Source organism: Amborella trichopoda, chromosome 2, assembly GCF_054954075.1.
Source record: "Amborella trichopoda isolate Santa Cruz 75 chromosome 2, AtrichopodaSantaCruz75HAP2 v2.0, whole genome shotgun sequence".
Taxonomy (NCBI): domain Eukaryota; kingdom Viridiplantae; phylum Streptophyta; class Magnoliopsida; order Amborellales; family Amborellaceae; genus Amborella; species Amborella trichopoda.
In genome coordinates, this window is record NC_142337.1 from 66,431,079 (window position 1) to 66,442,312 (window position 11,234).

General features: G+C 37.1%; 1 protein-coding gene across 1 annotated transcript; it reads left to right on the top strand.

The window, feature by feature from the left end:
* The first annotated feature begins 1,286 nt into the window (after window positions 1-1,286).
* On the top strand, window positions 1,287-10,879 carry UBC32 (ubiquitin-conjugating enzyme 32). The gene is made up of 5 exons (XM_006840375.4): window positions 1,287-1,545; window positions 2,981-3,112; window positions 3,252-3,336; window positions 8,925-9,088; window positions 10,075-10,879. The coding sequence occupies exons 1-5, from the start codon at window positions 1,435-1,437 to the stop codon at window positions 10,540-10,542; spliced, it is 960 nt and encodes a 319-aa protein (XP_006840438.1). The 5' UTR covers window positions 1,287-1,434; the 3' UTR covers window positions 10,543-10,879.
* The last annotated feature ends 355 nt before the right edge of the window (window positions 10,880-11,234 follow it).

Sequence of the window (11,234 nt, forward strand, 5' to 3'; positions counted from 1 at the left end):
TAGGGAATATGATTGTCATGAATGTTATAAATGGCAGGAAACGTGACGGCCATCATTATTAGGAAATATTTGATGGGTTTGTAAGGCAGGTCATAAATGTTGTAGAATAACTATGTCTTGTTTAGTAATTATGTATTATTAAATAATTGTATTTTATGAAATATCCATTTTTAATAAAAATCATATTTTTCGATAACCATGATTTGCTAATAATGAATGCTAAGGAATATGATAGTCGTGAATGTTATGAATGGTAAATGTAATGGCCATCAATGTTATAAAATATTTGATGGCCTTGTAGGGCAGGTAATGATCATGAATATTGTAGAATAATTATGTCTTGTTGAGTAATGATGCATTAATAAATCATTATTAATAATTGTCTTGGTTTATTAATATTAGTGTTTTCTAAAAATATCATGTATTATTAAATAAATTGAATAGTATTTTGTAATAACTATTTACCTACTAATCATGTTTCATTGAATTACTACCATTTTTTTTTTCCTTGATAAATTGAAAATCTATTTAATTACCAAACGATGGAAATGGAAATGGAAATGATTGTAAAGAATCTATGAATTTTGTATAGTTTATCCAAATAAAATATTTGAGGAGTCCATGACAATATCCTTGATAATGAAAATCCATGGATTTCAAATATCTAAAATGATTAATTTTCTCTATCCACACGGGCCTTTAAAAGAAATAAGAAAAACATATAAAAGAGGATTTAGGGGAAAAAGGCCGGGACCCAAAACATCCTACAACCAATGCGGTCTCCGATTCCTATTTGAATTGACGATCCAAATGGGAAATCATCGGGTTTTAAAACATTTGGATGTTAAAACGAAAGTTTGAGGGATTTCTAATTTTTTTCCAAAATTCAAGCTCTAGAGAATCGACATTCAAACTATTTCTTAGGCACTGAACCACGATTTTTAAAATGTAAAAATCTATATGGTCATTAAGGTTCTTCCAAATTTTATATTATCAACGAGCAATTACTTAAGAAAAATTCATTACAAAATTAAAAGTCTCTCTCTTAGTTAAGGATTTCGAAAATATTTGTTTGCTATCATTAGTCTTGTATAAGATATTAATGAGATAATATCGGGAGAGCTCATATTCTAACGATAAATTAATTTTAACGTGAGGCAATACCCGCCCTTGATTTTCTCACCATAAATTCCAAGTAAATAAAGTAAAAGCGTGAAAATGGTGTTGTTTGCTTTCGCGCCATTTCAAGGCAGCCAATTAATAATCGACGACTTGCTAAAATCCACACCGTCAATGGATTTTGGACAACGTGTTTAGATCAGAAGGCTGCAGCCATTCACGCGTATAACTTACCGAAAATCCCTTTCCAGATCCTGCAAATTGCCTTCGTTTGCCATTTTTTTCATTTTACTGCTTTTCTTCATCTCCCTGAAAATGGCGGAAGATCGGTACAATTTAAAAAACCCCTCAGTGAAGAGGATTTTACAGGAGGTGAAGGAGATGCAGGAAAACCCCAGCGGTGACTACATGAGCCTTCCTCTTGAGGTATTCAACCTTTCATTTTTCTATATTTTTAATACATTGATGGTTATTTATTGGTGTTTTTACCTGCAGTTTGTGGGTTTTTATGGCATTATTTTCATTTGGGGTATTTGATGGGAACTGGTGAAGTGATTCTGGTATTGGAATGGTCCTAGGGTTTGAGGGGTCTTAATTGTTGAAATTTGTTTTTAGGGCTTTGAACGGGATTTTATTGTTTGAGTCATTTTTCTGTTGAATTGTGTTCTAAGCATTGTGTAGTTTTGAACTTTTGATTCTGAATCATTGAAAATTTTCTGTTGTTAAAATTAAATTTTTGGTTTTTTGTGGGGGTTTTGACGAGTTGGATCACTTGTTTTTTAGGGTTCATATGCGTAGTGAATCGGTAGAGTTGTCTAAATGCGGTTTTGTTTTGGGAGTTTCCTCTGCAAATGGATCTAAGGATATGTATTTGTATCAGTACAGAATGATGCATTTATTCTCTTTAGCGTTATTGTGTTTCTGAATTATTCTCTCTCTCTCTCTCTCTCTCTCTCTCTCTCTCTCTCTTTCTCTCTCTTTCTCCCCTTGCGAGTCATCTACCTCTATTGTCCTTGATATTTATTTTTTGGGGTAATTCAGTGGGGAAGACAGGCCGCTACACATTTTTCCAAGTAGAATAGGAGTTCGCAAATTATTCTCTATTGTCCTTGATTTGTGGAGGATGTATGCACTTTTACTTTCTAAGTTTTTCTTCCCCTCTGGTATTTGAATCTCACAAAGAAGAAGAAAAAATGGACCTTTTTTTATATATTAAATAAAGGGGGCAGTTTACATACGGATGCATCCATAGGTGTAGAGGTAAGGTGCACCTTCAAATTTTATCATGGTATATAATTTTGATGTAAAATGTTCTTAGGATAATCTCAAAATCTATTTTTATATCTAATTATAAAATTCTAAATTTAAAAAATGGTTAAAATCAAGTAGATCTATAAACATATGAAAATCTTCATATGTTGTAAAATGCAATATTTCTGAAACTTAAAATCTTTTTATTTTTCATAGTTGTTGAGATGATCAATCAAAGGGTTTTTCAACATTAAAACTACCTTTTCCGATGGATTTTGAGGGGCATCCGTAGTTCGACATTATAAGGTAGCATCCTTATATAAACCTTTTCGTTAAATAAAATAGGTATAGTTCAGAAGTTATATTATGTTACTGTCTTTATTTCATATGTTTATCATGCACTTTTTGCTTGATCAAGTGAAAATGTGGCCAGGAACAAGGCTTGTATTGGCAAGTTGTGAAATGCAATATAGTTGCATGCTAATGAAGCTTCTAATAATATTTAAATGCTTTAGCTTATAAATAAAATTAAAAAGTACTATTGTTTGACGATAACATGTCCTAATTCTCAAGTTTAAATAAATTGGTAATTCTTTATTTTCCTCATCAGGAAAATATTTTTGAATGGCAATTTGCGATAAGGGGTCCTTGTGATACTGAGTTTGAAGGTGGAGTCTATCATGGACGTATCCAGTTACCTGCAGAATATCCATTTCAGCCGCCAGCATTTGTGTTGCTAACGGTATTGATCTTCTCTCTTACCATTTTTTGAAGTGGCGAGATTCTTTGCTACTGCTTGGAGAACGTCTTTTAGGGGCATAGATTGATACAAACTTTGAACATTGCGTGCTTAATGACATGTTTTCTTCCTTTCATTTCAGCCAAACGGGCGGTTTGAAACGCAAACCAAGATATGCTTAAGCATATCGAATCATCACCCTGAGCATTGGCAGCCATCTTGGAGTGGTATGTTTCTCTTTCTCATGCTTTGTTTTTTATTGGATATAATCATTCATGCATTCCTTTCCACTGTCACTAAATAGTAGCTCACTCCGTAATAAGTAGTAGCTCAACCTATAATATGTAGTTCCATATGCTATGAATGATGCCTTTCAACTTTTTATAGAGCCATTTCTCATTGCACTAAAAATAACCTGTAATCAGACAGACTGCATCTCAATTTGAAATTGGTCATTTTCTATATTGCCGAAGAGAAACTCTAGGAAATTACATTGAAGAATTTGACACATTACTTGTTTTTGTAGCGCTGAAACAAAGTACTTATGTTGTCTATCGTTTTACTGATTGTGAAGTAGTTAGACATTAGAGCATGAGGTTTACGGTAATTGGATTAATTTTCTCTAAAGAGAGATTTATTGAATGAAATAGACTTGAATGTATTATGTTTAAATATATCTGAATAAAGTTATAATTGGGAAATTGCAGTATGCTCCCTAGGGGCACACTATTGCTCCAGCCCCCAAGAAACATCCATTTTCCAATGTCTGACAGTGAATGTTAGACCCTTGGAGACAAATTGAATGAGAGCCTAGCACTATGGCTGATGGGAAGTCCCCTAGCCAACAGTGAATTGATGGTGCTTTCCTCCTATTTATAAAATGCAAATACATAAGTGGTAATTTGGTTTTATGCCAGGGAGGTGAACAATTGAGGCTATTTTCAAGCTTAGGCAACTGATTGAGAAGTTTTGGGCAAAGGGAAAAAACTTACACATGGTCTTTATTGATTTAGGGAAAGCTTATGATAGAGCACCTCGAGATTTGATTTGGTGGGTGTTGGAAAAGAAAGGAGTCTCTAGATACTACATCAACTTGGTGAGAAATTAGACTTCGAAATGAATACATTCGGGACACATAGTTGTGGCTCCAATAGGTGATAAGAAGAGAGAAAGTAAACTTTTATTCAAAAAAAATAGAGAAAGTAGACTTAGGTGGACTGGCCATAGTACAACACCTGTTAGGAGGTGCGAGGTAGTTCAAATGGAAGGCTCAAAAAAGGCAAAAGAATATGATTGGAAGTAATGACAAAAGATATGAGGACTTATGGCCTCATTGAGGGTATGACCCTAAATAGAACAGAATGACAGACCAGTATGCTTGTAGCCGACCCCAAATAGTTGGGAAAAGATTTTGAGGATGATGATGATGACAAAAATAACTTGGTAGTCCATAAAGAACTTGCTATAGAACTTGCTGTAATTAATAAATAACTTGGCAGTCCATAGAGAACCTGCTGTAATCAGGACGTAGAGTGCCAAATCTTTTCATTTGTTGTATTTGAGTAAAAACCATTGTCAATTGGTGTGGAGAGAGATTATTCATTTCCCTCTAGGTTAACGGTTTGAAGTTCTTGTTTTCTTTTTCTCTTTTTCTTTTTTGAGACTGTTGACAGTAATATATTACTAAGAGACCTCACGGAAAGTGAGTATTGCGCAGCCCACAAGCTGGGTGCTTTTTACAAAAAATTCCCAACTATAAACAAAGAAGAATGTTTATCAAAAAATGAGTGTATGGCAGCCCACATTTCGGGTGCTTAAAACTTGTGTGACAAGAAAGATAGATTGCATCCCACACAATAGGTGCTTGAGTGCTCATATCATTGGCAAAGAGTGGAGGAAGTTGAGTGTGTGCAAGAAGAGGGTTGTTAAGAGAGAGAGAGAGATAGAGAAAGAGTGAGAGAGAGAGAGAGAGAGAACTAAGTGGAGGTATTTGGGAGAGAAGATAGAGAGGGAAGAGGTGATGTTGCTGAGGAGAGTGACTTGTGTAACATATAAAATCAAAAACTTTATTAAGCATATACAAGTGAGGTAGCATAGAGTGAGTGGTGGGGGCTGAGAAAATAGAAAGAGAAGGGAGAGAGAGGAGGTGAGAGCGGAGGAGGGAAAATAAGGGAGAGAGGAGAGAGAATCATCATCATCAATGCCTTTTCCCAACTAATTGGGGTCGGCTATCAGGATTCATGGAAAAGTTTTGGCAAAGCTGCAAAATTTGTGTTGGTTGCCTACCTGACATAACCCACCTCTTTTACCTGGGCTTGGTACTTGTTAAGGAAATGTTTAAGGTCCTCACCCTTCTTAGATCAAGAGGAGAGATAATACATAAAAAAAAAAAAAGAACTTATACCTAGAACCAAACCAAGATTAAAGGCTTCAAGGTCCTGGTGGGGCATTTAACTCTTCATCTCCCTATTTGGTTGGGTTGGGGTTTCATAATTCTCCTTATACAAATTAAGAACTATATATAGGAATGCCAGCCTGCATAGGTAGAGATGACACAATCAAGCAGACTAGATAGACATATCTAATTTGTTTTTCCTGATCTTTCAGTTAATTGTAGAAACTTGTCCAATTGCATTTATTCCAATTATTACCTGACATATAGTCTTATGCAAGGTCAGTTCTTGTTAATCGTTGTGTAGCTTCAGAGACAAAAAATTATTTATTAAAGTTAGCTTGTTTAGTTTGTTTATGATAAAATGTTGAAAAGCAATAATATAGTTTCGGGTGCTTTGTTTTTGTATGTAGTACAATGTCATTTATCAAAATGAAAAAAGGTACCTAGAGCAATGTTATGGATATTTTATCCTATGTGGAAATGTGGTACCTCTTGATGCTTGATGGGATATTTTGTTGTATGCTTTCATTCTTGACATGGAGTATTTACGGTCTGTTCTTTCCAGCTGATTTGTAGTATATACGATCATGGGGCTGCAGTGACCTACGAATTGCTTTCATGACCTATTGCACCATTTTTCGGGCACTACTATGCTCTTCTAGAAAGCCATTTTTGGAAACTCCTGAAACTCCTAACTAGATGGCTTCTGGTTGAATAATAATCTAATAAATATTGTATATTCAATGTAAAACTCTAAAAGTTTCCATTATCGTAAGGTAAGCTTCCAGTTTGTCATTTATGCTTTTTAAGTAGATAGCAAATTTTGTTGGCCTGATCTCTAAGTCTAGGAATTTATGGTTAAGCTTGGTTTTGCATGAAATGTGCTATTTACACAGTCTACTTCATCATGTCACTGTCACTCAGGATAGTAACTATATCATCGTCCATTATGATAAAGAAACCTATATGCTCCTCAATGTTCTTGGTATGAAAATACATACCGAATGTGGAGAGCCAACCAAACATTCAGAATTTTCTCTTTGCATGTGGTTTGCCGTCTACTCAAGCATGGTGCTATAGAGAATGTTCTTTGTCATTTGAAATTGTTGTCTGGTGCCTTAGTGGCAGATGGCCTTTTGGATGTGTTGTAGTTCTGATTGCTTTTAATATACGCATTGTCACATATAAACTTCAATGTTCTTGGAAATCATTGGATCCTTAATGCTCTGAGAAATCTGTACTGAACATTGGAGTAGGTATATACTATTAGCACCAAAAATTCATAGGCTGCTCTCTACTTGGTTTGCAGTCTACGAGGATGGTGCCATAACAATACCCTTCATTTTCATTTGCAACTGGTATCTGGTGTTTTTGTGTCAGATAGCATTTGAAGAAAGGTTACATATTTTTTAGTTCTTTTTGGTTTGTCACACATGAAATTCAATGAACATTCATTTTATTGCCATTTATGGTTGTTCATGTCCATGATGGGCATCGGGATGTGGGAAAGTATACTATGATCTATATAAGCGCATCAAATAACGTCCAATCAATGGTTGGATGGTGACGGAGAGAGAGTGGGACACAACTGAAACGCTGTCATGTTTGGCAGGCCCCACTCTCTATCACTATCAAGTCATTAATTGTTTGTTGCACCTTATGGCCACAAGCTTGATTTGGTCATATGATCATTGTGTACTATCTCTTGGAATATGCATTGAGTATGGAGCAAGGTATAGGGTACCCAAGATTTACTCTGCTCTTTGGATTTGATTTGCAGTCTATATGAGTGTGGTGCTACATATACAGACAATTAGACTCCTCTGATGTATAATAATCAACTGTTTTCTAGTGTTTATGTGTTAACTGACTTTTGGTTGTAAGGTAGCATTCCATGGTTCTTGTTGGTTGTTAAACATGCATTCAGGTTTTGATGTTCTAGGACACTAATTTTGTATGTTTTAGATTCTATGTAGATAAAACATTTAACCTGGAGAATGAATCTGATGCTCTTTGGTTTAGTGTGGAGGAGGAGACATATGTAAGTGACAATAATTTATGAAGGATTTGAGCCAAGAGAAACATAATTGGATCTCACAGGGCTATTTTAGTTGTCTGATAGGATGAATTTTTGTATATTGGTTAGATGCAAGATTGGGGACAGGAATAGATTTTCTTGATGGGCCGCATGTTAGGTGTGGGAGACCAAATATCTAGTGAAAATATTATAGAATCTTGGGGGCTTGAATGGGGATTTTGACTATAACAAAGGTTTCCTTTAAAGGGATGGATACAAGATGGGAGTGGAGTTCCGTCTTTCGGTTATTTGTTTGGTGTGGGGAGCAAACCGAATTTCTATGTTTTATGTCTAACTACTTTGGGTTTTTGTCCTTGAGATCTCATAAAGAAGATGCCTTTGGATTGGTATAGATGGGTTTTCAGTTTTCTTATGCCTTCTTAGGAGAAACTTGATTCTCGAAGTGTTTGAGGAGTTATTTTCTTTTGTGTTGCCTTGGTTAGTTTCAGTGATCTTGGAAATGGGATTGTGTATATGTGTGTGTGTGTGTATGCACATTTGTGTTTGTGCTTGTGTTTGTATTTGTGTGTGTGTGTTGGGGGGGGGGGGGGGGGTGTTGTTTTCTTGTGCCCTCTCAGGAGAAACTTGATTCTCGAAGTGGTAAAGGGGTTATTTTCTTTTGTGTTGCCTTTGGTTAGTTTCGGTGATCTTGGAAGTGGGATTGTGTGTGTGTGTGTGATTTGTTTTTCCTTTTTTCGTTTTCTTTTTTATGGGGGAGGAAGGTGGGGTTGGTATTTCCTGGATGACCTGGGATTCTGGTGTAAAAGCCCTTCCTACTTTGGTTGGTTGGCAAACCTTAGAGTTACATGGATTCTGGGGAAACTATCCTGCACACAAAAATTGTGGGATGTCCTCTGAATTTTGTTGAAGTGTTATTTCTACGGAGAAATGCCATATATTTGCTTTAAGGATAATGTGGAAAAGGTGTTCCTTAGGTTCCTCAGCTCTATATACAGGAAACAGATGTCTTGGTCTGCCACTCTCATAATGGAGGTTATCCATGGTAAGAATGCTAAGCCATCCGGCCAAAGCAGGAAGGTTGATGGATAAGTAAGGCAAGTGCAGCGGCTTGGAATAAGCAACTTGTTGCTGATATGTTTGAAATTCAAAATTAAGCTTGGAAATACCAACTTGATGTTTCTAATTTGTTTAGTATCAATAGCCTTTCATAGTATTTGATGTTGTTACTATTAGGGATCTGTTGATTCAGAATTTCAAATTTTCTAGTATATTTATTACCTGATAATAGCAATTCAGTTTTTTTTACGAAATAGATTGTTTTGTGTGTTAGAGAGAGAGAGAGAGAGAGATTTCACTGTGTTGACATTGGAGAATTTCTGCAGTTCGGACAGCACTAGTGGCCCTGATTGCCTTCATGCCCACTGATCCGGATGGAGCTTTGGGTTCACTGGACTATGGAAAGGAAGAAAGGCGTGCTCTTGCGATCAAGTCACGTGAAGCACCTCCCAAGTTTGGTACTCCAGATCGGCAGAAACTCATTGATGAGGTTACTTCACCGAACCTTGCTTCTTTTTTCTTCCCCCTCCTTCTTTCATGGTAGATTCCTTTTTCCAGTAGGTGATCAATAATCATGGATAATTTTTATTCAAGAAAAAGGATGGTGTACATCAAAGTGTATCCAAGCTTTGGTGAGAGAAGGATATGCATTTGGGAATTTCGCTCCTACTTAGAGCAAAACCAGATGTCAACCTTAGTGCTAAACTCTAGCAAATTAACACTTCTCTAAGCCTTGGAATCCCCAGCATAATAGCCTAAAACTGCAGTACCTAGCCATTCCTATTGGTTACCATACTTGCCCTCAGTGAAATTAAGCAAAAGAATCCAAATTAGCTCCTAACCTATAGTTCTATTTTTCCCAAAAAATTTAATTAGCGACCTTGCCATGGTTTTGGACTTGCGAACTTCTTCCCACCTTTACCAATTAAAACGACAGGCCACCATATTCATGAATTACTTCCCACTGAACATTTGGAAAGATGTCACTATCCTCGATTCCAAGTGGCCTTTGGGCCAAATGGCATGATGCCCTGTTTGTATGAGCCTATTGGGGAGGTCTAGTGTTCGAGCCCTTGGACTCTGTCCCTCAAATCAAACCAAACTAACCTACTTGTTTGTCTCTGTAAATACCCCTCTACAAATTCTTTGAAACATTCCCCAAAAAAACCTTATCATTCTTTGAACCTGAAAAAGCAACCCTGGTAGCACTTGTAACATTGATTTGATGGAAGTCATGCATGAAACGTATTCTATCCATTGCACTTGCGGGCCATCGACCATCCTTTCTCAAGATGGACATTGGAGATGAAGCATTCTATGAACATGTTAAACCTAAAAAGAGTTCGTCTCCATCATCATTCTTGGGAATAAAGAGTTTGTGTATCATACAACATGCACATTGTGATTGTCTGTGATGTACTCCCTTAGCCCAGTTACTCCTAAATTTTCTAAAAAACCTCTTTTTGAAATCTACAGATTCACGAATACTTGTTGAGTAAGGTGCCCCCAGTGCCCAAGACCGAACCTTCTATGGACGAGCTACAGCCTCGAACTGAGGGAATAAACTCACCACACACCGAGCAAGATGACGACAGCAACAATTTGTCCATCGCAAACATTAATGAAGAACCGGCTGGTGGAGCGGCAGGACCTGGGAGGGTGGTGGAAGATGTGAGGGAGGTGCGTGTGGATGCAAATGCAGGCCCACTGAGGGTCACCTTTAGCGCGGGGCTGCGGGTCTCCAGGCGGGCTCAGCCTGGTGAACAGGCTGTGTTGCAGCTGCAGCAACAGCAGGGAGGTCCACAGCAGCAACCCGTTGCAGCTGTGAGGGCCCATGTGGCCATTGACGACAGGTGGTTGACGAGGATGGCAGCTGCTTTGGCCATTGCTATTGCGGCCCTTTTGCTTAAGAAATATCTCAAATCCATTGGATGGGCCAAGTGAGAGGTATTCTCGATGGTTAGTTACATAGAGAGAGGGAGGGTTTTGCATGTCAGAGATTGATTCCTTTTTGTTTTTTTTTCTCTATATTCTGAAATAAAGTAGTTGAAAGAATGCGAATTTGATGGTGTCTAGTGTAATATAACACGTATTATTGGGTATTTGTATAGTGGACCAGGAATGGGATATGTTCGTGTACTAGAAATTGTGGTATGAAGGGAGACACCTATCAATCTCCCTTCACTATAAACTCACCTTATGAAGCGAAAAAATAACTGTCATGCTGGTTTTGTACCTTTTAATGTCTATCCGATAAGATAAAGGATTGTTAATATGAAAATGCCTTGGGAACATATTTATCTCCGCTTTGTTCCGAAGGGAAGAAAGATGAGTACAAAAGGATGCTTGGATAAAGTTTCTGATGAATTTGATATTTGTGAGGATGTCTAGTTCCAAATTCTATCAGCAGTTCCTGTAGAATCAGTTGGTAAATTCAGTTGTGCGTGCAAGTAATGGCAACAGAAACTCTCCTCTCTGTCCTTTGCAAGGATCCATTCACTCATGTCCCCCACACTTTCGACATCCTCCATCCTCTTCACTGCATTTTCGGGCGTCTTCTCTGTACGTGTCTCTGACGTTTTAGACAAAACAACACTCATAAGTAACAAAGAAAACACAATTTAGGCTTGGTAAAT

Coding starts and splice junctions, on each gene's coding strand:
- UBC32 (XM_006840375.4), top strand. CDS start 1,435: ATGGCGGAAGATCGGTACAATTTAAAAAACCCCTCAGTGAAGAGGATT. Junction 1,546..2,980: donor ACATGAGCCTTCCTCTTGAG/GTATTCAACCTT, acceptor TTTCCTCATCAG/GAAAATATTTTTGAATGGCA. Junction 3,113..3,251: donor CAGCATTTGTGTTGCTAACG/GTATTGATCTTC, acceptor CTTTCATTTCAG/CCAAACGGGCGGTTTGAAAC.